The 27,559-nt window shown below is 37.3% G+C and overlaps 2 protein-coding genes across 2 annotated transcripts in view; one reads left to right on the top strand and one right to left on the bottom strand.

Annotated features, from left to right (window-relative positions):
* LOC137260612 (ubiquitin carboxyl-terminal hydrolase MINDY-1-like) overlaps positions 1 to 26,800 on the top strand; it is a 37,875-nt gene extending 11,075 nt beyond the window's left edge. Inside the window, exons 6-9 of the mRNA XM_067798204.1 lie at positions 20,291 to 20,484; positions 21,005 to 21,109; positions 21,782 to 21,998; positions 22,678 to 26,800. Of these exons, the coding sequence (XP_067654305.1) occupies positions 20,291 to 20,484; positions 21,005 to 21,109; positions 21,782 to 21,998; positions 22,678 to 22,692 (531 nt within the window). The 3' untranslated portion in view covers positions 22,693 to 26,800. The remainder of the gene's footprint in view (positions 1 to 20,290; positions 20,485 to 21,004; positions 21,110 to 21,781; positions 21,999 to 22,677) is intronic.
* Positions 1,571 to 13,931, bottom strand: LOC137260613 (uncharacterized). The gene is made up of 4 exons (XM_067798205.1): positions 13,868 to 13,931; positions 8,754 to 8,871; positions 4,907 to 5,025; positions 1,571 to 1,656 (listed from the first exon to the last, which is right to left on the bottom strand). The coding sequence occupies exons 1-4, from the start codon at positions 13,929 to 13,931 to the stop codon at positions 1,571 to 1,573; spliced, it is 387 nt and encodes a 128-aa protein (XP_067654306.1).
* Positions 26,801 to 27,559: the final 759 nt, after the last annotated feature.

The raw sequence follows: 27,559 nt of genomic DNA, 5'->3' as shown, positions 1-27,559 counted from the left end.
CAGTGTTTGATTGTAACTTGAAAATTCCATCACTATGAATATGTACAATGCTCTTGGCACTGTGGGCCCAAATCTGTGCATGAACTTTGTGTGAAACCTACCTCTGCCTTATGTTGAAGTATTGTGTGGATTAGATGTCCATAAGCTTATGGTATGTGTTGCACAGGACATACTGGTGTGTAATCTGTGTGCTTGTTTGAACTAGTGGTTAAAGACGGCAACAATGCTGAATATTGGCAGTATGTATTTACAGTTAATGGCATAAGAAACATGTGGAAATTGGTACATGGGATCAGTAATTACTGAGTAGGTTATAAATCTTGATAATTTTATATCAAATATGAAGGAAAACTTGTGATTTCGGACTTGGTGTAAATTTGAGAAGGATCTTATTCTGCCACTACCACTACTACTACTATGGCTACTTCTACAACCAGAACTTCTACAACTACTGCTGTTTCGGCAGTTATGCTGCACTGACCCTCTAGCAGTGGTTTATCTACCTTGACATGCACCCTGCTGGCACAGATATCACACACATATCGTGTATGAGTCTCTTTGTCAGAGAAAGGCCATTCCCTGTATCACGTGTGTCATTTGAGAGACACTTCCAGAATCTTGTGAAAAGACACATTTAGAGGGTCTCTTCCTCATGCAATCTGTTACAGCATCTCATGTGTACGTTTCACTGCATCCCATGTGTATTTGTGTTAATGCATCTTTTGAGGTCAATCCCTGTAGAGGTCTTTGAAGGCCAGTCCTTAAACTTGTGAGAGTTTCGTCTGTCTTTGCACTTGATGGTGTATTGGTGTTATTGACTCTAATAAAGCATCTGTTAGTGCATCTGTTGCTGCATCTGTTGGTTTATTACTGCATCTATACATTGGTGTAATTAAGGTACAGTATTTATCTGTGTATCTCTTATTGCATATCTTGGTTTGTCTTTGCATCTCTAAGTGTATCTGTTGGTTTGTCTGTGACTGCATCTCTAAGTGCCTCTGTTAGTTTGTCTGTGACTGCATCTTTAAGTGCCTCTGTTGGTTTGTCTTTGACTGCATCTCTAAGTGTATCTGTTGGTTTGTCTTTGACTGCATCTCTAAGTGCCTCTGTTGGTTTGTCAGTGACTGCATCTTTAAGTGCATCTGTTGGTTTGTCTGTGACTGCATCTTTAAGTGCATCTGTTGGTTTGTCTTTGACTGCGTCTCTAAGTGCCTCTGTTGGTTCGTCTTTGACTGCATCTCTAAGTGTATCTGTTGGTTTGTCTGTGACTGCATCTTTAAGTGCCTCTGTTGGTTTGTGACTGCATCTGTTGGTGTAATTGAGTTACAGTATTTGTGTATCTCATATTGCATCTGGCAGTTTGTCTTTGACTGCATCTCGAAGTGCATCTATTGGTTTGTCTGTGACTGCATCTCAAAGTGCATCTGTTGGTTTGTCTGTGACTGCATCTCAAAGTGCATCTGCTGGTGTAATTTAATTACAGTGTTTGTATATCTGTTACTGCATCTGTTGGTTTGTCTTTCATACTGCATCTGGCACTGTATCTGTGTATCTGTCGAGGTAAACACGGTCACAGGAAGGTGTAGGTTGTGGCTGTCAGTAGCAGCAACGACAGAACCAAGGGAGACACTTGCAAGGCTGGCGCTGCCGATAACACTGAAACATGGTGGATAACACTTTGATAACAATATTAACATACCAGGAAGTACTTTAGATATTGTGACTTGCTACGTACCTACATGATACCATATTTCTATGATGGATGACATGTGCAAGCATCTTTTGTTTTGTATTTTTAAGAAATCCAGATGTCTCCACACATGGCACATTACAATACTGTGGACAGCAATATGACAGTACTGTCAAAAGTGTAACAATACTGTCGATAACATAGCAGTACTGTCGACAACATAACAATACTATTGACAACATAGCAATACTGCTGACAACATGACAATACTATTGACAACATAGCAATACTGCTGGCAACATGACAATACTATTGACAACATAGCAGTACTGCTGGCAACATAATAATACTATTGACAACATAGCAGTACTGCTGACAACGTAACAATACTATTGATAACATAGCAGTACTGTTGTCAACATAATACTATTGACAGCATAACAGTACTGATGGCAACATGACAATATTATTGACAGCATATGACAAATATGACATTATTAGATTGGCCAAGCTATAGCCCTGACCAAAATCCAATAGAAAATGTTTGGGGACGGAAAGCAGTACAGCTGACAACATAACAATACTATTGACAGCATAGCAGTACTGCTGGCAACATAAAAATACTGTCGACAGCATGTCAATATTGATACAGCTGATGAGCATTTGAATATAAACATTGATGATGAAGGACAATGGTTTGAAATAAGATGCAAGATACTTATTCTGTAGTTTTGATTAAGAAAAAGATATTGATGTAGTGTCTTTCAAGAAAGATATTAGGTCTGCAGTGATTCAGCCAGGCATAGATTCTATTCAGTTTTGAATATTGTACCCTGCATTTAATCAATTTCAGTTTGATTCTTCATACAAGTGAAAAGTGTTAATAAACAAAATCTGACAAATATTTCTGAAATGAAAGAAGAGGTGGTCCGATAGTGGGACAGCATGGACCATGACTTTCACACTTCTTTGATCAGTAGTATGCCCCGACGTACTGAAGCCTGCATTGCTGCCCATGGTGACCTGACAAAATATTAACTGGTCACCGTCTTTGAAGCTGGACTTATGTTTTACTAATGTTCACATTTAATACTTGAGTAATAAAAAAATTACAATATTTAAATTCTCAATAATTTCTGGTCATACTATATGAAAATTTTGTTACTGAAGATATCGTACATTAAATTATTTTATCTAAAAAATGTTTTAGTTTTCTCACACAATAAACAAATTTAGGACCTTATTCATGGTCTGTTTTCAAATTATGTTCGGGAAATTATGTTCAGGAAATTATGTTCAGGAAATTATGTTCAGTTTTCTTAATAATCCATGCAACAACAGACACTTCTGCTCAAAGTTACATCTGATATTTATCACTAACTGATTGATAGTTACTTTATGATTATCAATCTCTATGATCTACACTGATAGCCAGCCCATCTTTCACTGTTAATCAATTCATCCCTGTCATGACAAGGCCCTCTATACCATCATTGTTTTTAGTGCTGTACAAATCTGTTTGGTTCACAGAAAGTCACACCTGACACCTTAGTTTCAGTTGTCAATAACCATTACCACAATGTCCATTCGTTATTTTTAATATCTACTTATTTCCACACAGTCAGAACATAACGGTGAGCAGATTACTGAGGTAAGATGAACATGAAACATGAAGGTTGACGCCAGATTAATTATTCAATGAGAATTGTTGTTAGTTGACACTGCCAAGTTGACAATGGATTTCACATTAAAAAAAGCCAACTCTGAGAGTTTTCACTTGTATGAAGAATCAAACTGAAATTGATTAAATGCAGGGTACAATATTCAAAACTGAAAAGAATCTATGCCTGGCTGAATCACTGCAGACCTAATATCTTTCTTGAAAGACACTACATCAATATCTTTTTCTTAATCAAAACTACAGAATAAGTATCTTGCATCTTATTTCAAACCATTGTCCTTCATCATCAATGTTTATATTCAAATGCTCATCAGCTGTATCAATATTGATATGCTGTCGACAGTATTGTTATGTTGCCAGCAGTACTGCTATGCTGTCAATAGTATTGTTATGTTGTCAGCAGTACTGCTTTCCGTCCCCAAACATTTTCTATTGGATTTTGGTCAGGGCTATAGCTTGGCCAATCTAATAATGTCATATTTTGGGTGGTTGTCCTGCTGGGGAATCCCCCAATTTCCACAGAACACATGAGCAGATGGAAGTAAATGTCCCTCGAGAATGTCTGTGTACCGCTCCCTGTTCATATTCCTTTCAAATACACAGAGGGACGTTGCCACTAACACAGGTGTGCCATCCTACATGTTAAATTTCAGACTGTACTTTGGGCACTGGTGCAAACATTTTTCAGATTGTTTTGGTCCAGAATTTCAGTGTATTAGGAAACAGCCACACAGAACTTTCACCTGAGAAAGTAACCAGTTCAGTCTTCACTCCTTTTGGTTAGGTTTCATGACCTGTGATGGAATTACTCGACTTTTCTGCCAATTTATTGCATGCAGCTCAGTTCTAACTGCCTTCTTGCAGACAGCCACAGTTCCTGTATCAGTCATATCCAATTTTCTTGGCCTATCTGCAGTTCCCTGTTGCTCAGTGCTGTATCCATTTGCAATATTTTTCAAAACATGATAAACAGTGAAGAGAGGGATGCTCGTTCTACTTAAATTCACTTTACCTGATCTGATGTCCTTGTTATAATACGCAAAAATCAACTTCCTCCTCTCTAAATCATGCATGGTGAGGAGTACTGAAATTGTCATCTGCTAGGAAGTAAACAAAGGGGGATAACTCCTCATAAAAGTGGGAAAAGTGTCAACTGAGTTGTCTCCCTTGAATGAAACCATGTACTTGATAACTGGTCAAGGTGGTTTATACTAGAAATCTAATTAGACATATCCCTAAATTCTCAATAATGTCTTGTCATTCTATATCATTAATAATGGGGGAGTAGGGTAGCCAAATGGTAAAAGCATTCACTTGTCATGTCCTGCATACAATACACGGATACAATATGTGAAGCCCATTTCTGGTGTCCCCTGGCGTGATATTGCTGGAATATTGCTAGAAGCAGTGTAAAACTAAAATAGCTCACTTCAGTGTCAAGATGAGCACAGTATAAATGAAATATCTGTACAAATAATGATCAAAAAGTTGGTACACCAGCACTCTCCCACTTGGGACATGTTGTCAGGTCTCACCTGTGCAGTTAAAGCTCTGTCCGGTGTAATACTCCTTCTGTCTCCGATATGCTTCTGTCGATTCCCCTTGACACTCCCCTACCCTCGGGTCCATACACTGCGAGAAGGCCTCGAACACACTGAACAGAAAAATAAACTCAAATATTTGTCCCCGAGAATCGAGCTTCGCGCATCTTGGTTGTAACGCACAAGCAAATATTGAATAAAGGACTCGTAATAATTCCTCCAGCCTGACCACAAATCCAAACAATGCCTCTTCACACCAGTATTGTTTTGGAATGCGCTACCTCTGCACTGCAACTGCTGATGGAACCAAAGGTCTCATGAACATTACACAATGGCTATGCTACAGTTAGCTGAGAAAGAAAAACGTGGATTGTTTTTTTTTCAGTAATCTTGGGTCAACATCAGGTGGAGACCTTTTTTCAGGTGCTGATTGACACGTTTCATGATCGTTCCTCGAGGGATTGTCTTCAGGTGAATGGAATGTAACTTGTTTAATGTTGACATTCTTGAAACTTTCGTGTCGCGGGCAACATGTGGTCATAGTGTACAGTTGGAATTGACCTTTTACTCTACACTCCTTTCACATTTCATCCTTTCCTGTCACACAGCCCCATCCCCAAACCCCCTGCCCACCCATCTCTAAAAGTATGGAGCGATGGGGTAGCCTAATGGTTAAAGCATCTGTTCGTAATGCTGAAGCTCTGCGTTCGATTCCCCACATTTACACAATGTGTGAAGTCCATTTCTGGTGTCACCTGCCTGGTATTGATGGAATATTGCTAAAAGTGTTGTAAAACTATACTCACCTACTGACACTAAACTATGTTGTATCAGAACTAAATTTTTTTTTACCATTGTTATTTTTACACACTGTCTACATCAACTTTTATGAAGTAAACCAATTTCTGTCTTATGTTAAGAAAAGCTTGTTCAACATCTCAAAGACAGGTCATTTAATTCAGTCTAATCAGTCATATGGGTTACATTTTGAAAACAGAAATAAATACTTAATGACACATATTCACGTAAAGTGAAGTGAAAGTTGTCTTTTGAGTTCATTGTTTTGGCCCTACATCATGTCCCTGTGAGCAAGGTATTTTCACAAAGATTGTTCTTTTCTGGCAGACTAATCCATTATGTCTGATGTTTTCTGAAAAAGGTGAAACCTGGTATGCAGAGACAGCTTTTTATGATATAATAGTATGTGATGACATTTGAACAAACCATGTACATGACTGAGTTCAGGAATGTTGAGAAAAACATGATTTGGGCAACAAATCCTCAACACATTTTCAACAAATTCTGAAGCAGCATTTAAAAACATTTAAAGATATAATACAGGCCAGTCATTTGATATCTGTATATAAACATGATTCACTGAACAAGGCACATGTTTAGAAATGGTAAAAAAGTGTTGAAAACTGACTGGGGAGTTCAGTCAGGGGATTGGGAGGGGGGGGGGTGTTTGGGGAAGAGTAGGTCCCCAGTATCTCTTCAGAGTTATCTAAACAAATTGCAGGGGTTTACCGGATGTCAAATCCTGCATGTTAAAGGCCAATGCACAAAAATTCTACGAACATCCACATTTTTATGAATGAATGTTGCTACTTCATAATTTGGTACTAGATGAAATCAATTTCTCTATGTGATTATTCAATAAATGCAATACCCAGTCAACCTCCATGTCTTTCTTTATCCAACAGCCTTTGAGTGTGAACAGTTTTACATGACTTGTTGAGGTGTAATGTTATCCTTTCTTCACATTTCTCCAAGACCACAATTTGTAGTTTGAATTTCCCCCAAAGTCCCGAAAAATAAATGCTTCATTGCCCCAGCATACCTATGGGTCCATATCTCTGTCATTGTCACACTATGTTCGCATCACTTTCGTGAGTGAGTGAGTTTAGTTTTACGCCACACTCAGCAATATTCCACCCATATGGCGCTTGTCTGTAAATAATTGAGTCTGGACCAGACAATCCAGTGATCAACAGCATGAGCTTTGATCTGCACCGATTGGGAACCGATGTAACATCAACCAAGTCAGCGAGCGTGACCACCGGATCCCATTAGTCGACTCTAACGACAAGCAGAGTTACCTTTTATGGCAAGCATGGGTTGCTGAAGGCCTTTTCTACCCCGCACCTTCATGTGTCCGCATCACTTTCGAATTAGTAGTATAAATGTTGATCAGACAAAAAGAAGAATTCTGATCAACAAGATGTCATAGCACCCCAGACGAGGTAATTCTGCAAACACAGAAGCCTCCAATATTAGATAAGGCAATGCCTGTCAACCATCCAACTGCCACTGTTTCTATAGCATCAGTAGAGAGAGGTTTGCTTTGGTCAGTATTGACCAGTGATCCCAGTGTCTAGGCCGATGTGCAAACTCTGGAATGTGTCTGACTTGGCAATCAGACCAAGCACAAACTTGTATGTAGATATTCCATTTTGGTAACTTTTGATTCAGAAAGGAATCCAATGGTAACATTTGATGGGACATGTTGGCTATTATTACAGGTCATTAATCATTAGCGAAAACATTAATCAGTTAGGCCAGGCCCATTTTATCATGTACTTTACCGATCTTTGTACTTAGAAAACCTCAGGAGGGAAAAAACGAAAATGAAGATCACAAGTCAGAGTCATATTCCTTTTAAATACTAAGAGTATTTTACTATTGGCAGTTTGTGAAGAGTATTATAGATCAAAAAAACAATCTAAGAACTTTTTTTTGCACTTTTCCATTTTGATCAATAAAAATATCAAAATTGTATTTTTTGAATGGTGACAATTCTTATTTATTTTTTCTTATTCTTGAAAACAAATACAACTGTAGAACATGAAATGAAATTGGTCTGGCCTTTACAGTAAATATGACAAATGTAACTTTTAACAGAAATTTAGAGAAGAAATGTGAGATTGGTGACCTTTTTTGTATACTGATTACTAACTGCAGCAGTGTTCTCAATATATACATCATAAAGCAGCCCACAAATACAACCTGAACATTGTATTATTTATGGAAACATACAAACTTTATTTCATTAATATTTTTTTATTTATGGGAACATACAAACTTTATTTCATCAATATTTTTTTATTTATGGGAACATACAAACTTTATTTCATCAATATTTTTTTATTTATGGGAACATACAAACTTTATTTCATCAATATTTTTTTATTTATGGGAACATACAAACTTTATTTCATCAATATTTTCTTAAGATACTGATTATGATTATGCCCATCAGCAATCTTCATCAGTCTCTTCAGCTGGCACTGTTGGTCAGCAACTTAATCTGTCCACACTCTAGAAAAATGTGGTTCACTTTAGTAAGCCAGACACATATTATTTCCTGTTTTATGGACACATTTGTCTTATTTTTCCAGAATAAGAAAATAAAATTAAAATTGATTTTCCACTCCAAAAATAACATTTTGATGTTAGTGTGATGTAAGTGAAATACTGTTGAAATCACTGTGAAACCTAAACTCACTCGACTTATTTTTAGTTGACTTAAACAAAGTATTTTGGAGTTAATTTGGAAACTCATTTTGTTCTGAAGGTGTTTTTTTAATTATTTCTTTTTCCTTACTCCCTTTAGGTTTTCTTAGGACAAAAATTTCTGAAACAAGATATGAAATTGGTCACGCCTAAGCTGAGTTTTCAAATCAGAGAAAATCACTGGTCAAAACAGATGACTTATGGATTGGTTAGTCAGATTGATAGAGATAATTGTACAGCATTCCTTCCAAGCCTCCCTCAGATGGGATTATCTACCTTTACCATCATGGCTGAAATATTGCCAACTGCTGAATTCAAAGCAACTTACGAGCATATGTGGGTATGGTTGCTGTCATGTCGAGTAGCAATACTGTTAAGCTTCTCCCTCTCATGTCGACACTCCTCCAGAGCGGTCAGCACGGTCTGCATCTCACAGCTGGTCACTACTGCAAGCACCAAGGTCAACATCAGGATCAGCAGTGTGAGGTTGTGTAAACCTTACCACATCGACAACACGTATTACTTGTGTACAGAATAACAGGGGTGTATACATTGACTTATCTCCGCCTGCTCTCGGCCAAATATGTCTGTGAAAGAAGTTAAGTTAATATTGTAAATGATGTAATTTGTTAAAGTTATGTAATGTTGGTGTGCATTTCTGCACCTAGGAAATGGAAAAAGTTTTTACAGTTACTTCCATGCTAGTACATTAAATTCAGTATTATATTCAGGGCAGTCTAGTAGCCAGGTGATTAACTCATTCATTCGTCAAGCCGAAGACCTTAGTATGATTTCCCATCTGGTGCAATGTGTGAAGCCTTTTGTGGTATCTTCTGCCATGAAATTTCTGCAATATTGGTAAAGGTGGCGCAAAAGTAAAACTCACACATTCACTCACTCACTCACTCACTCACTCACTCACTCACTCACTCACTCACTCACTCACTCACATTATCATGTTCCGTGATAAAACCCTTAATCAAATACAATAACATTTTTTCACAATTTTCCTGATATAGACAATTACATGAATCCTAGTATTTCAGTACTGCCTGCGATATTTGATTCCTGCAAGTCCTTACGTTCCAAGGCTAAAAGTTGTGCACCTTGCACCATGTGACACAAGGATTTCTCATTAACTGGAACTTTTCGAACAATGCAAAACTGATGGCTGTATCTTCACATTTAAACTCCAGAACAACTACTTTGGTTTTACCCATTGTCCACCCTGATCAACTTTTGGATCATTAAGTAATGCTAATGATGCCCCACAACTTATGCCACCCAGATATCACCATTTTCAAAATAGTTATGAACTTGAATTTGTCTGTGGGAAGTTTCTAGTAACAGGATAGGGTAAAATTTTTACGGAATGTGTGAAAAAATATCATGAATCACATACAAAAACATCATGCTTCCACTAAGACCAAGGTAATATTTGTCAAAGCTTATCAATCTCTACAGAATGTCTCATCATGTCCTAGTGATCATTTTCGTCAGTTTAAATATCTTTCAGGGAGAATGAATGGAAAATATTCAGTCTTGCATCACGCACTAAGAACTCGCTCAATCAAAAATGCAATTGTCTGGTCCTCCATGAAACTGAACAACCCAATCTGAACTCACTCTGAACCTAATATTATGAGACTGCCAATGCCAGTGATGTTTTTGTTTGTTGTATTACATGGCAGTCACAAGATATATATAGGTGTCCTTGTAGTATATCATAGTGGGCAAAAAAAGAAGAAATACACATCTCATCCATGACTGAACTCCTTGTGAAAATATTTTTGCCAGTGACAATGATTAATGGTTGATAAGATAAATCTTGCACAGCAGGAATTGCAGAATAGTAAAATCAGTAATTGCTGACATTTTCCAATAATTGCTCATGGCATGTTCTTCAGGTTGTCCATTTATCAAAGATGACAGGCTCTACATATTTTACTGACTTGGCATGGTGAAAAAATTTGCTGAACTGACACAGGTAGTTTTGGGGACAGCTCTTTGACATATGGTAGTCAGAGTAGTGTTAGAAATAGCCACTGGCCCATTAACCCTTGGCTAGTAAAAATCCAGTCTGGCTAGTAAATTGCCACAGTTACTGACTCAACTGTCCAGTGAATTTTCCAATGGCGATTTTGAAAATATATCACTCTCCAGCTTATTAAGTTATAATGCACTTTTAAATCATGCAAGATTGTGGCCAAATGAAACTGTTCATCACATTAGTAGCTTAATGAAACTAGTGTCATACTGACATTATCCTTTTCTCATCTGTTTTTGTAATCTTTCACATAGTTTCTGCATCGAAATTTAAGGCTAAAGAATTAATTTGTCAATTAGTAACTTTCAGTCATAATTGGCCTAACTAGCTAATAAATTCAGAAACTATTTTGCACACTGACTATTTCACAAGTAATCCTGTGACTGTTACCAATACTTAAATGTTTTGTCCAACAGTTGTTCACAAGAAACACAAAAAGAGCTTTGATTTATGATTCCATCACCCTATCATTTACTGTTTAGTTTCTTCAAAATGATGCTTAAAATTGATAAATCAATTTTTACTAACATTTACCAGTTGTATTTCAGTTCATGGCACCGTACTCCTTTAGCCATCTTCTATAATTCACAGTTTCACTCAGTTGTATTTTGTTTGTTAGGGTTATTTTGACAGTTAGGGTTTAGGGTTATAGTGAGGGCCTGATCCAATATGGTTGGAGGTAACCAGTGTAATGCATGTATACAGTTTCTTTTAGAAAGGTAATACCAACACCCCATTCAAGTTCTGTGTCAACACTAATTTGCAAGTGTAGTTCCCATGTTTTTCCAATCTTGTTCCTTTCACAGTATTCAAAATACTTAAGCTGTTTTGGGGCTGTTTATGATTTATGGCTGTGGTGATCACATGTGAAAATGACCCTCACCTTAATATTTATGTACTCCATGATATGTACAAAATCAGTGATCCCCTCCCCACTTCCCAGAATTTCTAGGCATGTGTTCTAAACATGTTCATGTTCAAAATGGCGGACACCCCCTTAATATCATTGTCACCTACCATCACTCCATCCACCTGCCTAGCCATGCATTAGGAACAGTCTCCTATGTTAATGTATGTGTGTTTAGTGAAATATTAAATTTTGTCATGGAAATCTGGAACTAAGAGCTTTTGCTATCAGGTGTTAACTGTGCCACTGGTCTCCTCGTACAAGAAGTTTTGAACCCAGAAGGTACTTTTATCATGCAGTTATATGACAAATTATGGGATAGAAACATCTCACCTCCAGACCGATCGTTTGAGACTAAGTGCAATTTCCGGCACAGATTTAACTGTGTGGTTTTGTCACAGTGCTAATATTGTACTTGATTATGTAGATGGTGCAGTTTGTTACATCACATGTTTACAAACACTCTGTTTGTTTGTGGACGTATTGCTGGGACAATATTGAGATGCCAAATAATAAACGAGGGTGCCAATTAAATGTTGTTTGTCCTAGTAGTTTGTTTGTTGTAGTTTGGGCTTTAGAAATTCCATCCAATTCATATGCTGTTCAGGAGTGTATTGAAATAGATTATATGTTGTGTTCTATCTTGTTTTAAACAGTGGTCATTTATAAATGCTTTTCAATGGCATTACTTTGCTTACATGGTTTGTTTTGATTTTAGAGAATGCTGAATCTGTACATTTGCTGTTTGCAGTGTGAACAGCCTGGTGTTGATTTGATTTCAGTATCTGACTGGATTTACTATTCCCAAAACAATAAGTAGTAGTGCGAAGGAAGTAAAAATAGATAGACAGTGGTATATCCTGGTACTGTTCCAAACCTTTATCTTTAAGCATCTTCAGATTGAGTGAAGTTAGTTGTACGCCACACTCGTCAATATTCAAAACTTATGGAGGCGATCTGTTTGTAATTGGATCTGGAGCTGACAATCCAGGGATCAACAACGTGAACATCAGTCTATACATTTGGGTGACATGTGTTGTCTAAAGCGGCTTCAAAATAGGAAAGTGAGTTAGTGCGTGTCTTGGGTTTTACGCCACTTGAAGCAATGTTCCAGCAAAATCATGGCAGAGGACACCAGATATTGACTTCACACTCTGTACCCAAATGGGGAATCGAACCTGGGTTTTCAGCATAACACACAATCTCCTAACAATAAAGAGCAAAATTAATCTTCTGTCTGCTTGGAGAAAGTCTGACAGATGTGATATGTTTTATAAAAATGTTCACTTGTTGTCTTTGTCATTGATTCATTTGAAGATTAGAATCACATATCTTGGGGATTTGGCATAGACCCATTGACTTCATACTCATCAATGCTGTATTGAGTGAATGATGCCTTTGCCTTTATCTTCCAACATTTCAGCTGAAATTTAATGATACCCTTGGTGACATATTCTTTCACACAGTCAGACTCTACATTATTATCCCTACTGCCTAGCCCTCTCTGTAATGCTAAAGCCCAAACCAAAGCAAGTTTAGATGTCCCCAGGCTGCCAGAATCTTTACATTCACTGGGGTTCCCTTTCAATTTAAATGGGTTTATATATTACAATCAAAAACATGTATATTTTGGGCTAAGTGTTAGTCTGTTGGTGACATTATGTTCAGAAGTCTCGTGACCTATGAAGGTCAGGGGTGGAATATTTCTTCAGCAACCCATGCTTGCCATAAGAGGTGATTCTGCTTGTCGTAAGAGTCGACTAACAGGATCGGGTGGTCAGGATCGATGTTCATGCTGTTGATCACTGGATTATCTGGTCTAGACTTGATTATTTTCAGACTGACGCTTGAATATTGCTGAGTGCGGCATAAAAGTAAACTCACTCAGAGGTCTCATTATGGAGTGGACTGTACCAACAGGTCTCACTCTTTCACTGACAGGTATAACTTTTGTATTTCTAGGCGTCAATTTACTTTTTGTTCATCTCTTAAAATGAATAGAAATTAGCTACTAAGAAATGAGTATTTTGGACTTTTTGTACAAATAAATAATTCTCAGATAAAGAATAATAATGATTAGCTGAGTGATGCATATTAATGAGATGGATTGACCCATTAGGATCAGGTTCATGTTGTGTTATTTAACTGTGTAAGGTCAAAGGTTGAAGTGGTAAACTCATTTGGATTGGGGTCCTATCCACCTAGACTGATTGGTTATTAGCTAATGCATGTCCTGTTTAGTGTCCAAGCAGGTTTCATTCTCACTTCAGCATCATTGACCAGTTATGGTCATTCCCATGGGTCATTGAGGTCATGTCTATAAGCTGATCTTCTAAAAATGCCACAGAAATATCTCTAAGGGGAAAAGTCCAACGTCAGTGTCGACAAATTTAGATACTTGTGCTGTGAGTCTTCTATACATCTGTTTATTTAAAAATCCAGACGCCTTTTATCCTAACCTCTGTTGATAATTATGCTGAATACTTACCTTGAATTAGACAACTGAGAGCAAGAACAACACAGATGTGGCGTCTTTCATCCCTGTAATCCATTTCTGACAATCACGCTCCCAATGTGAAAAGTTTGAAACCAATTTGCACCTCGTAAATCCTCTCACAAGGAATCCCCTTGAACCCGAAATTGGCCGCTCTCCGACCACGTCTTATGAGCCGAGAGTTTAATCTGGGTTTGCCGCTGGACCACAGTGTTGATTGTGTGTGTGTGGAGTTTAGCATACAACTGACACATGGAAACTATTTGTCAAACGCTCAATGGCAAACAACCCTGTTTATCAGCTGTTCAGGGAGAACAGGAAATCTAGATACCTGGTTGCACGGATTGCATCATATTTTTTATTTAAAATTATCTATTATTTGTTAATGGAATTGTTATTCTGTCTTTAAAGAAAAATCACAATAGAGATGTCTATGTTTTCTTTAATCTACCATGAATCATTTAAGTTGTTTATTTGTCTTGAAGGTGTTCTTCAGAGTAACATCTGCCTGTTAAAACCTCAGAGATTTGTTAGAAACAATACTCCTAATCAGGTCATGGTTTGTCCATGTATATACATCATTTACAAGGGTTTCACGGTTGTGAAACCTGTGCTAAACCCTTTAGTGATTCCAACTTGAAATAGCTTTGTAGCTCTTTGGTGTAAGTGAGTGTGTGAATTTAGTTTCACGTCGTACTCTGCAATTTTCCAGCTATGTGGTGTCAGTCTGTAATTAATCAAATCTTGGCCAGACAACCCAGGTTTCAACAGTATGAGCATCAATATGAGCACGTAGGATACGATGGAACGTGTCAACTCAGTCAGCGAGCCTGATCACTTGATCCCATTAGCTGCCTTTTACATCAAGCATGGGTTACTGAGTGAGTAAGTGAGTGAGTGAGTTTAGTTTTATGCCACACTCAGCAATATTCTATCTATATGGCGGCGGTCTGTAAATAACCGAGTCATGACCAGACAGTCCAGTGATCAACAGCATGAGCATTGATCTGCACCAATTGGGAACCGATGACATGTCAACCAAGTCAGTGAACCTGACCACCCGATCCCATTAGTCACCTCTTACGACAAGCACAGTCGCCTTTTTTGGCAAGCATGGGTTTGCTAAAGGCCTATTCTACCCCGGGACCTTCACTGGTCCATGGGTTACTGAAGATCAGTTCTAACCTGCATCTTCACAGATTTTGGTGTAAGAGGGACTTCATAGATCATGTGGTGAGACTTTGTGCCTGGGCTGCCAGCAGCCATGGATCATGGTTTAGACAGAGACCATATACCGATATGTCTCTGGTTCAGATTACCCAGTGTGTGCAACACTTGATTATATTCAGCCTGTTGACACGTTGCTGAAATATTGTCTAGTGTTGCATTGAACAAACTACCAAATAGTCATTGAGGAGTTTTGTATTGTTTATCTTACAACGAAATGGACATACGATTAGTGCCTCCCAGTCTCATCACAGATATTGTGAGAGTGGCACTCAGGAACACAACCCTTCTAACACTCAGTATAATATAGAAGGCTGCAGTGCTGGGGAGTCTCAATGTTCTCCAAAATGTTCTTGTAGGATTTGACTAGGCAGCTTGGGAGGAGTCCTATGTGCTGTCTAGGCTGCATGCCCTGCACTGATTTTGAGCCTAACCTGCCACGATTGTCCAGGATCGACCCACCCACTTTGTTGCTTATAGAAGTTTGGTTACTTTAATCTGTAATCAACAAGGATATGTCTGAGATTTATTCTTTTGTGTCAGTTTTGCCATTCTACAGTTCCAAATAGTGACTTCCCTACTCACCTTTTCTGAGATAGCTTTGACAGTTCATTTAAACCTCTATATAGTCTGTTTGTGAACAGTGAACCAATGGACATGCAGTATGTGATGAGCGTTAACTTTGACCAACCCTACTTGTTCTCGGTGTTTCATATAATGTGCATACCCCCTTGTAGCACAAACCAATAATAGCAATTTAAATCTATGATCGCTTCTTAAATAATTTTTATCTTAGGTTGAATAAAATTTTGAGAGTAAAGTTTTCAGTCAGCTTGGTAAATTTATGAAGATTTACAAACTGAATTCTAGTTTATTCGATTTCCTTTTTTGCTTAAAGTGAAATTCATCGATACGTTTTCACTGCAAACAGACCATAAAGGACACCACTGTATCTGGCTTGAAATAGTTTTTTGGAACTGCAAATGCTTCCACAATCCATAGAACAATAGCTTGTGTTATTAATTTTTCTCTCTTCAACAATTGCATGATTACATTGTCCTAATCTTGTCAATATGCATATCTTCACAGTATGATGACAGAGTTGACACCTTGTCAATCAAAGGAAAACTGCAGCCGATATTGACATCCCGTGCACATTTCAATTCCATCAGCATTACTGTTGAAATTAATCACCCTCCCTGAAATCTGTCACTGATTGTCAAAGTTTGGTTTCCATAAAAAACACTAGAAACCTGCTGTGTCATCAAGATGGTGTCTTTCAGTTGGACCTAAATGTGTACATGTTCTCTGTTATCCTGTGAACAGTGTTTATTAGCAAGGAGTGTTTTCACAATGTTTGTTTGTTCGAACTGCATGGAGAAACACTGTCACTAACATTGTTCAAGCTATCAAATAAATCACAGAGCTAGAAAACTGACATTTCAACAGATTAAGAAAATATTTCACACACCTTTGTTGGATAAGAAAGGATGTTGTCTGTCAGTCTTTTGTCAGAATGTCTTGATTATCAACACTCTAATTAATCACAGTAGGGTAAAATGCTGTATCCATGTTTGATCCTACTGATCAGACTCTTCCGTAGTCTGATCTTTTCGCCCTTAAGCATCATGTCTGTTTGAATTTGTGTGAAAAGCATACATTTAATATGGAACATATTTTTTGTTTTCATTGATCACATGTCAGTAGTGTTTGAAAATATTTAAGAGTATTTGTGTGGGACATGTTGGAGTCTTGTTTTCTGTTGATTTGTGTCAAGCTTCATGATTAAATGGACCACTTCCATGGTCTGGTGAACAGAACGTCTGCTTGGAGACCTGTAGAGGTCAAGGTTGTTGGTTTGATCCTGCCCATGTCAGATTAAAGATGCCTGGCACTTGGCATCAAAGGGTATAAGATAATGTGTGTCAGTGAAGTATCTTTGTTAAACACTGGAGCATGCTGTCTCAAATGGGTGTTGCTATAAAGCCTGCACTGAGTCAGGGCAAGGTCAGTCAGGAAATGTTTTGAAATAAATACAGCATACCTAGAATAGGACGGTACCATTTTACAAAAATACGATGTTCTTCAAAACTTTTGCAACTGATACTTCTGGAATATTTTCTATGTAGAAAGTAGATGACATTTTTTGAGAATCATTCTCACTATTTCAATGCACATTGTTTCTGAGGTTGATGGATTTTTGTATTCTCAAAAAAATCCCTAACTACTTGAGAGTAATAGTGACACCACCTCAGCACAAGATATTGTATCAGAAGACTGACAGAGCTCTTTTTCACTCCCAAACACAACCATGACCGCTTGGTCTCTGTACCAGTGTAAGATATTGTCTCAGGAGGACCTTCCATTATGTCTTTGCAAACAAATTTGCCTCAAGAGAATACCTCTAATGTCCAAGTAATCTTGTCCCCACAAAGTCACATCTCCAGTTAATTTACAGACAAACACCACATATGAATGGATCTTTGTGGCCACTGTGCTTCATTATTCTGTTAAATCGACCAGATATTCCTGTCCATGAGACCCATAAAACTGGCCGAGGAAATATGTGGTGTGAATATGTCAATGTTTCAGGGAGCCGTCTGCTTATTTATGCTTCTGTGAGACATGAGGTAACAGCATTGAGAAGATCTTCTCACAAACTGCCTGGAGTTTTCACATTAGGTTTAGGAATTTTGGCTTCAGCAGTTGTTTACTGTGGACTTTGACTCAACAAATAGTTGATGTGCTGCTAGATAATTAGTTCAGTGGACAGTATAAAAAGTATTGCATGCTTTGGGAGTCGCCGTGACACATTTATGAAAATTTGTCATGAGTAGATGAATGGTTTGAGGTGTTGTCAATATTCTGATGAATATTCAGAACTTATGTATTTTCCTCAGACACATGATGCATATTGCAATCAAGAGGTTAATAGCCAACTTATGACATAACATTGCAAAATTGTGGAAAGTATGTACTAAAACTTGAATTTGTTATGAACATAAATTTCTTTTGGCACACCATGCCGTTTATGTAGCGCATGAGATCCAGACTCTAGAACATGTGTGTCCGAGATGATAACAAGGTCAGAATGTGTCCTGTAAAATGTTACATTTGTAACCTGATTTGAAAAAAAACAAGAACAGTCATTCAAACCTTTTAGGTTCATAGTTTTCAGAATCAAAACATCTTTATACTGGCATTTTGTTGTTTGTGAAATGTTTAGCTCCTTATGGAAAGAATTCATATATATAATTCATGTCAGTGCTTTCATGTGAGTTTGTGTTCATATACATGTCAATCCTTGAGGACTTGGGGGAAATGTCATCAGAATAATCACTGGAATGTCTAGTCCAGACTCAACATCAAACTGCAATATTGCTGAGTATGGCATTGTAACAACAATCAAACACCTCTAAAGCTGTCATGAAAAAGGATAAACTTTTAATGGAAAATTACAAATTAATTCCTCAATTAAGATCTTAGTCAGACAAAGCAAGTGTAAACTTAAATATTTAAAATTTGTAAGGAATGTTGCTGTTTATTAGCTTTGCAAGGAAGAGTGTGGTGAGGTTTCATTTCACTGTTGACTAACTGCATGTCAGCTACAAATGTCATGCCAAAGGTCTCCCAATCTTGGTAGTATTGGAAATATTTGTGGCATGGACGACATACATGCTCTTTTGTGATATCAGCACATGGCTGCTTTGAAGCTTGCAGGGTTGTAGGCAGTGACATTTGCACTGCTTAAACACCATTGTTTTACCTGGCTTCCACTTGCTGTAGGGACACAGATTCTTCGTCTTTTCTTTATCATTATTGTAAAGTTCAATGGGAAGCCTTGGACCTGGGTTTGTTTCCCCATATTGGTACCATGTGTTAAGCCCATTTCTGGTGTTCCTTGCTATAATATTGCTGGAATATTGCTAAGAGCAGTATAGAACTATCCTCAATCACTAATAATAATGAAAGACAGAAATGTTGATTTCAAAATGATACTGTCAACACACATCTGTCAGATTCTGACATAAATTTGGCATCATAAGGTATCAAATTCCTGTCTTCATATGAGAAAAGCTGGATTTTTTGATTTTTTTGTTTTTATTTCTTCATAAAACTGTCCATGTCCTCAGACAATAAAACGTGTTTGAATTGCAAATTGCCATCAAGGTATGAACCTGTTTCTTGGGCTGTACAAGTTGGTGAGGTGTTACGTAACATTGACTTGAGTCATTACACAGCTGACGCCAAATGTCATCCCTAAAGTCCGGCTGCACTTAATGTTATGTACTCTTGACAGAGCAGCTGAGTTAGATGTTGTCTACTGGTGAGGTTTTGTATTTGTTACTAAACGGAACAGGGTCTTTCTGGTTGGCCCTGTTTAACAATTCTTAACTATCTAAAACATTTAAATAGATCTGCTTGTTTGAGACAAGTATGGTAAAACAAGGACTTGAGGACTACCACTTTGGAATGTACACAACAACCTTTTCAAAACCTTTTCATAATAGTGAAACAAAATTAATTTCATAACATTCTCATTAGTGTAAATCAGCAAAGACAATATGTTTGATTGGTCTATTTTCCTTACAAGTATATCAAGAAGTGATGACGATCTCAAATCGATATATGAATGACATAATGTTACAGGCAGCATTAAACCCAATCTTCTCAGATATTTTTCACAAAAATCATTAGCCTGGGCACCTGTCAACCTGTCAAATCTCATGTTCTGTGTTTGTCATGACCATACTTTCCATCATTTTATATACTGGGAGATATAGTCAGTGCTTTGCCCATCTAATTGTCTGTCTGTTAGTCCATGTACTCGGTTTGAATGAAAAATCTTTCAATGTTTTCAGGCTGTACTCTGGAAACTGTCAAAACTGTTTCCATATAATACAAGAAAAATATAAATGCCAAAAATCTGCAAATAACAAATGGAAAAACTTCAGCATCTCCATAATTTATCTGCCAAGTTTTGTTGAAAAATATAGAACATTTTTGTTTTGTTCTCTGGCAATAAAATGACTACAGAAAGATGGATGAATGGACAGACGAGGTGTTGACTGTATGCCCCTGCACAAGGGGTATAATAACGGAGCATACAGAGTTTTGTTAACAACTGTCAACTATTGTGTTGTCAACTGCCGAGTGTTGTGCTAACAACTGCCATCTGTTGTGTTTCAGAATGAGCTATTTTTGCTGGTGACAGACCAGGGCTTCCTCACTGAGAGCAACGTGGTCTGGGAGACACTGTCCAATGTGGAAGGGGATTGCCACTTTGTTGATGCCAACTTCCGCACGTACACCAAACCAGAGCCTGTTGGCAACATCACAGCGGGCAGTGTACCTGTTGGCAGTGATCAGCAGATTGACCAAGAGTAAGCAACGTTTCCTTTTTCCATATTAACATGCAGGGATCTCCAAACACCTCACAGCCAGACATATGATGTATCATCCTTGCTTCCTTTCTGATGAAAAGCTGATGTCATCACCGAAGTCTGGTGGTCCATTGATACATAATCTCCACTGCTAATATTGCCTTCAAGCTCTATGGTATAGTTTGGTGGACAACCAGGACTGGTTATACTGTGGTGTTTGTGTTAATTATTTAGTTGAGATGTGTGTATCCTCAGAAATTTTGAAAGTTTAGAAAATATTTTTGCATGACCACTGGAAAAAGTTTGAGAAAACAATTCATTAAAGCATCTAATGAAAAATGACTTAAGCCACCTATATGAACTTGCAAGTAAAATTTCATTGGATGTAGCATACTCACCGAATAAAGTCTAGATATTTGTACTGACATCTACTGAATTGTGTTGAGAGAGGACTAAAGACTTCTGTACAAACTGAGAAAGGCATCAGACAAGGCTAAGTCTTGTGTTTCGTTGTTTCCAGCTACCAAGTTGCCCTGTCTCTGCAACAAGAGGCCGAGTTACGAGAGGAGCCTGAGCCGGTGTGGGGACAGTACGTCCAGGAGAGCAGTGCCCTACAGATGGCAGAGTATGTTAGATTAACACATACTGTTTCACATCTCAGATTATCAAACTCCCACAGAGTGGCTTGATTATGGCAGTCCCAGCCATTAATGTTCAAGATCTTGATTTTCCCATTGTACAGATATGATTATTGGATGGCGATTGTTACACTTGATGCACATTATTTATGCCTGATGATTACATATGCTCAACGCTTTAAGTCAGTGCTAATAGCAGGGATGAGAATTTTCAGTGGATCTGCATGTGATCATGCTGGGTTCATTCTTGTGAATCTGCTGCCTTCGATCTGACACGAGGATCAGTCACACCCAAGTCCCAAGACTCATTTCATATTCATTCTTATCCCTGTAGGGGGGTTGTAATGCTGCCAACGGGCAAACTGAATTTTGAGAGAATTTCATACCAGAATGTCAGTTCTAGGATATTTTATGTACTGATTCTAAGAGCCATGTATTTCTATTTAAACAGAGCTGCTAGTTTTGACATTTCACATCTATTGACAATTTGTAATGTATGTATAGTCAGAGTTATTTTTCATGTTAGTACTTTCACAAAGGCCAGGAACAGTCAGAAAACTATGGCTGCTTTATAAAAATAAGCAACAATAATATTTTGCTGACACAAAGAGACATCAAAAATTGGTGTAAATGCCATTAAACTCTGTTGTTTGTTCTAGTCATGAACTTGCTCGCCGTCTTCAAGAAGAAGAAGATAGACGTGCTGCAGCTGCAGTCAGTGCAAGTCAGCAAAGAGCAGCACAGCAGCAACAAGGTCAAGGTCAAGCTCTAGCTCAAGGAGGTCAAGGCCATCCTCAAGTCGCAGCAGCAGCAGCACATTCCTCTAATGGCCGTCAAGGTCGAGAGAGACCTCGGGAAGAGAAAAAGGATAAGGATGTGAGTTACAGCAGATGTTTTAATCTAGTTAACACTAGCACGAGAACTGTTGACAGTCTATAGACTTCCGGTTGTAATATACATAAATAATATCAAATGCTTCATCAATATGAGATATCAAGGTAATTTATTCTTTACCATGTTTTTAGTCGTAGAATATTGTGTCATTTTTAATGTATAGGTAGATTTGACAGAATTGCTAACAGCTGAGGGAATGGTATAAATCCAGCTAGAGTTCATGTAGATAGCAAGTGTGTTGTAAGTCTCCATGGTCTCTAGTATAGTGATACCTTTAGTTGTTGGCAATATATAACCTGTCTTTATGTTGTATTGTCTCCTGTAGTCAAAAGTGGTTTTTTTTATCATGCTAGTTTTCCATCTATATCTATGATCCTTCAGTCATTTTACTGTCCCTTGTTGACAGTGTTATATAATTTGACTATATTTATTAAAGCTTTATTTATTATCAAAATCTTCGGCACGTTATGGCTGCAATATTGCCAATGTGATGTTAACTTGTAAGTCACTCACTTAATCTAAGATGAAGAGATTTTATTTATTCAATCATTTACCAAGCAAATCCTCAGGAGTAAGTTTTGCCATTAAGAATGTGAAATGCACATATTTGCGGTATGGTTTGAATGAAATTATATTTTGTTCTACTCATTTTCATTTTCAGTGTACAATATTGTGACACAACTGGCCCGGTTATGAAGAGAGAGCGACTGTGATAATCTCTACCATTCAAATCACTGCCGCAATCTCATCACATGTAAACAGCATTGCTGAGGACTTCTATAAAGGGAGAGATAACTGTAAAACATGTTTGTATACAGGGAGATAACTCTAAATGGTTCTTGCTCTCACTTTACAGTAGTGGGACTTTTTCTATCATAAGATGGTATGTATTTTCATGAAAATACCTGTCTACAATACCACCGATTGTCGGCCTATGAATACACCAAGGTGAAATATATTTATTAATAAACAATTTAGTTTACTGTTGTTAAAAAGAACAAATTTGCATTTGTTTTTTTTTCACATTGTAAGTGAAAAACACCATGTTGTTAGATCATTTGGCATCATTTAACCCATGATTACTGTTAAGTTAGTGTTTTTAAGATGGCCATTCAGGGTTCCTGCATTATCTACTGGTAAACACCGTAGACCTAACCAAACTGTGTCTTGCGGCTGTATCAGATGACTGAATGGTGCAGTTAAAACAGTAGAGGAGACCAGTGTGCGAAATAGTTTCCAAATGTTTCTAGCCAGTCAGGTTAGCTATGCCTGAAAGTGACCAGCCCACAAAATAATGCAGTAGTCCAAAATTTGAACATAGAGTCAGATTTCATCATTGTGCATGATGAACATTTTTATCATGGCTTAATCTTGCTTGTTTTAAAAGTGTGTTAGAACTTACCAAGTTGGCTGTGTTTACAAAACGACTCCATTTAATTTCACTTGCCAGGTGGACCAGTGACTATGGAGATTTACTGGTCTGCCTGGATTTTTACTAGCCACGGACTAGTAGGCAAGGGACTATTTCGCACGTTGGAGGAGAAAGTGGTTCTTTGGGACTGTGGTATATGTAGTAACCCTCAGCTATGTCTACCACTGTCCTGCTGTGTCTACTACTAAATGACTGCATGTGTTGGCCATTCTCTACTGTTGTCATGGCTACCTGAAATGGCCATTTAGAATCCCTGGACCATGTTTGCAGGAATCAATGTTGTGATTATTTTGAGAGTGACATTATGACACAAATGTTGTTGATTTTATACTTAGGTTGTTGATTGTTTGAAGTGCCAGTGTTTGAAGATTTCAAACGATGTTTCTGTTATGTTACTGTATAAAGGAAGAGGAAATGGTGGTTATGTAATATCATGTTCATTCGCTAGGATGAAATGAAAGTCAGTTTAATAAGCATAAAGCATCTATTTTACTTTGGTTAGATTTATGGAGGATTAGAAAAATTTGTTAAACATTCTAGAAGGAATCAAGCGTGGCAGACTTATGGTTCCTGAAAAAAGATTCTGCGTTAGATGGAATGAAACTCTAAGGATGAACTGTTTGTTATCTAGGAATCCTGTCTAGTAATGTTACTAAGGGGGATGAATGTGGGATGCTGGAGGTAAGAAGGGGGAATCAGTGTAGAATCTGGGTGATTATTTATGAAATTTTAGCTGTGGTATCTGTAACAGACAAGTGAGGGTTTTGTCTTGGACCACCATAAATAACAACAAGATGCACATTTTACAAACAACACTGTATTTCTTTCTCTTTTTAAATATTAATTATTTTTTGTCTTTCTTTAAGTATAATCAGTTGTTAGACAATATTTTCAGCCTTCCCTTGCATGCATTTTCCTTCAAAATATTGTGTAAAACTGGTGACAGAAAAATATTTGTTTGACATGTATATTGCTCCACAAGAAAGCAAGTTCTCTAATCCACTGACATCTGAGCAGTATGATTTCAGTTATATTGATGCTTTTAGTGCCAACAGTGCAACTAAACAGTATGTCCTGGTTATAAAAATGCCACCATTATTTCGCAAAAATTGATGTCATTATAACCAGGGTTGCGTTAAAATAAGAAAACCAGCTGTTGGTCATAACAGTCTCAGACATCAATACCTTATATAGATGTGAGATAACACATACATTCTTTACATGATGTCAGCAAGCATTTAACTGGACCTTCTCTGAGGAAAGATTTTGGCACCAACTTTGCTGCAAATGTTTACTTAATCTTATATGATTTCTATGCAGTAAGAGCAACTGCTTAGCTCATACTTCCTTCTCAAACTAGAACAGAAACTTCATAGCTGAGTAGTTATTGTAAGTGATATCTAGTCACGAGATATGATGGCAAATCCCATTGGTCAAATTAGGCTTCACAATGTATCACTAACCAAAACAAAATGAAAAAAAAACAATTAAATGTCTAAATTAAATCATATTTATTTGAGAAGTTTACATTTTCTGATTCATTAAGTGAAACAACTGAGCAAATATACCTGTGTCTGGAGAGTGTCTGTCTATGAGATGGAAAGAATTAACAATGTATAATTCATTATTGTTATGGCTGCAGTAAGGTTGTATTGACGGTCTTTGTGGTCAGGAGTGGTTTGGGGTAGCCCACTGGTTAAATTGTTCACTTGTCACGTCGAAGACCCAGGTTCGATTCCCTACATGAGTATAATGAACAAAGCCCATTTCTGGTGTCCCCTGCCATGATATTGCTGGAATATTGCTAAAAGCGGTGTAAAACTAAACTCACTCACTCACTCAATACGAGGATTTCAGGGTATGTACTCATTGTAGGCAAGTTTTCCAAAAGCAATACTTGTGATTGTGATTTCATTTTTGTTGTAGTCGTGAACTCCATGGAGTGTATAATTGAATTAAATGATCTAAAACTATACATTAATGACTTTATCTCTTCTTTGATGATTTTGACAGTGTCTCCTTTACGAGGCCGATGTTAAAATTAATGAGAAATGGCAGCATGGAAATGTTCTGAAAACTTTCGATGATGTAGAAAACTTGAAATGGAAAACTTTTTGGGGATTATTAGTGAATTTTGTTGTAGACATTGGGCCATCAATGTCCAGAAAGGAGATTCCTTGATAAATCCCAGGACATATTGACTTGAAGCTTGATGTAGATTTGCCAAGATCATCATCAGTCAAGAAGTACCAGTGCCCTCCTTGGCCAATTGGCCAACTCTGACCTCCAACCTCAAACCAGCGGTCAACATTGAACTCCAGCATTTTTCTGCCAGGCATGTTACATGTGTCTGGGAAGAGTCAGAGGTCACAGGTCATGTCCCAGCAAACATTGTCAATTTGGCTTTACATACCTTCCTATGGTGATGACCATCGAAAAGCAGATGGTAAATACAGCATTTAGATAATAGATTCTTGTCAAAAATCGGGTTTGATGTCATGTGAAGTGATCGTTAGAGAAAGCAGAACTTAAATATTAGAACCATTCACTGCCCAATCCTTGCAATGTTTTTATCAGGAATGAATAGGTAGAGTGTTTGTTTATGAATTTACTTGGTACCCTGAATCATTAGTTGTAGACTGGACTTGCTTGCATGAACAATCATTGACTTACTGGATGCAGCAGTCACCAGTCACAACCAAATAGGAAACTTAGGGTTGAATCCAAATGTGAACTGGAAAACTAAGATTTAGCTGAAATACGATCTGAAAAAGTCGAAATCTGCAAAAATAAGTAAGTAGAGAAATCATGCTATTGGCATATATAGAAGGATTATTTAATAAATGTGAGCTGGAAAACTAAGATTTAGCTGAAATATGGTGTGAAAAAGTCAAAATAAATAAATGAGTAAGTCAAGAAATACTGTGTTTGCATATACATGTATTTAAACATTTTTCTTTTCAGAATATTAATTGGAGAACTAAGATTTAACTGAAACATTTGAAAAAGTGAAACTGAACGAAAATGAGAGAGTAAAGAAATCATGCTATTTGCGTATATTTAATGATTTTCTGATGATAAACCAATACCATTTGGTATGAGCAATCATTAGTCTAATGAGACCAGTTAATGTGACTTTCTTTTCTGTCTGACATCACCAAGTATTACCATGTCAGAATGGTTAAGCTTGTTCCTGTCAAGCCTTGTTAATCTCACAATGTAGTTATCCTTTCTTGTTATTTTCCATAAATACAATACTTTTTATTATTTAAATAATTAATTACTCCTTCTTGCTCTTAACCCTACTGCACCTTTCCACCCAGCGTCATTTTATTATTTACCTTTCAGTTATTTTCAATCAAACCGGCATGATTTACAATTCAATTTCCTTGCCTTAGTTATTTCATATGTTTACGTAATTTGATGAAAATATTGTTTTGCATGTTTTGTTTTATTAACATTCATGGGTATTATATATATATATATATAAACATTTCCTTAAAACTGAAAATTGTATTTCTGCTCCAAATTCATCTGTAACTGAATCATCCCCAACAAACAAGAACATCCTTCATGAGGGTGATGGATCACAGTAGAATCTTCTGTTGTTTGCAGGAGATTTTGCTGAGATTTATCCAAGATTTGTTCAAATTTATCCCAGATTTACCCCAGTAGGGATCTTGGGTCCCAGAGTCTGATGTGTTTTTGGGATTCACCAAGTGTCTTAACGCCTGCTTTTCTTTGGGCTCACTTCCCACTTTCACAATACAAAGTAAAGAAAGTTTAAAAGGTCAGTCAAAACAGTAGAAACAAAACTTTGCAAAATATTTCATGCATTTTTAAAATTCTGTTGTTAGTCTTGTTCAACAGAAAAAACTGATAACAAAGCTGTATTAACGGATGTTATAATCTCACAATTTATAGGTCAGTTTAATGAAACCACAAAATCAACAAACATCGAAATTTATTGCAAGTACTTATGGTAAGCTATACGCTTTGCTTCCTGAGGTTTATTGAAATACCTTGTAACAGTGACACCTGTTTTTCAGTAAAACCATCAACCTGTATTCTTGCTACTTTTGAAGCTTTAATTCCCATCATCATCAGTACT

The sequence above is a fragment of the Haliotis asinina genome, chromosome 14 (genome assembly GCF_037392515.1).
Source record: "Haliotis asinina isolate JCU_RB_2024 chromosome 14, JCU_Hal_asi_v2, whole genome shotgun sequence".
Taxonomy (NCBI): domain Eukaryota; kingdom Metazoa; phylum Mollusca; class Gastropoda; order Lepetellida; family Haliotidae; genus Haliotis; species Haliotis asinina.
This window is presented reverse-complemented; position numbering and strand designations above follow the sequence as displayed.

What these genes read in the sequence shown, in the direction of transcription:
- LOC137260613 (XM_067798205.1), bottom strand. Translation starts at nt 13,931, where the DNA reads ATGGATTACAGGGATGAAAGACGCCACATCTGTGTTGTTCTTGCTCTC. An exon ending in TCTCAGTTGTCTAATTCAAG is followed by an intron (nt 8,872 to 13,867) that starts GTAAGTATTCAG and finishes TGGTGCTTGCAG; the next exon opens with TAGTGACCAGCTGTGAGATG. An exon ending in AACCATACCCACATATGCTC is followed by an intron (nt 5,026 to 8,753) that starts GTAAGTTGCTTT and finishes TTTTCTGTTCAG; the next exon opens with TGTGTTCGAGGCCTTCTCGC.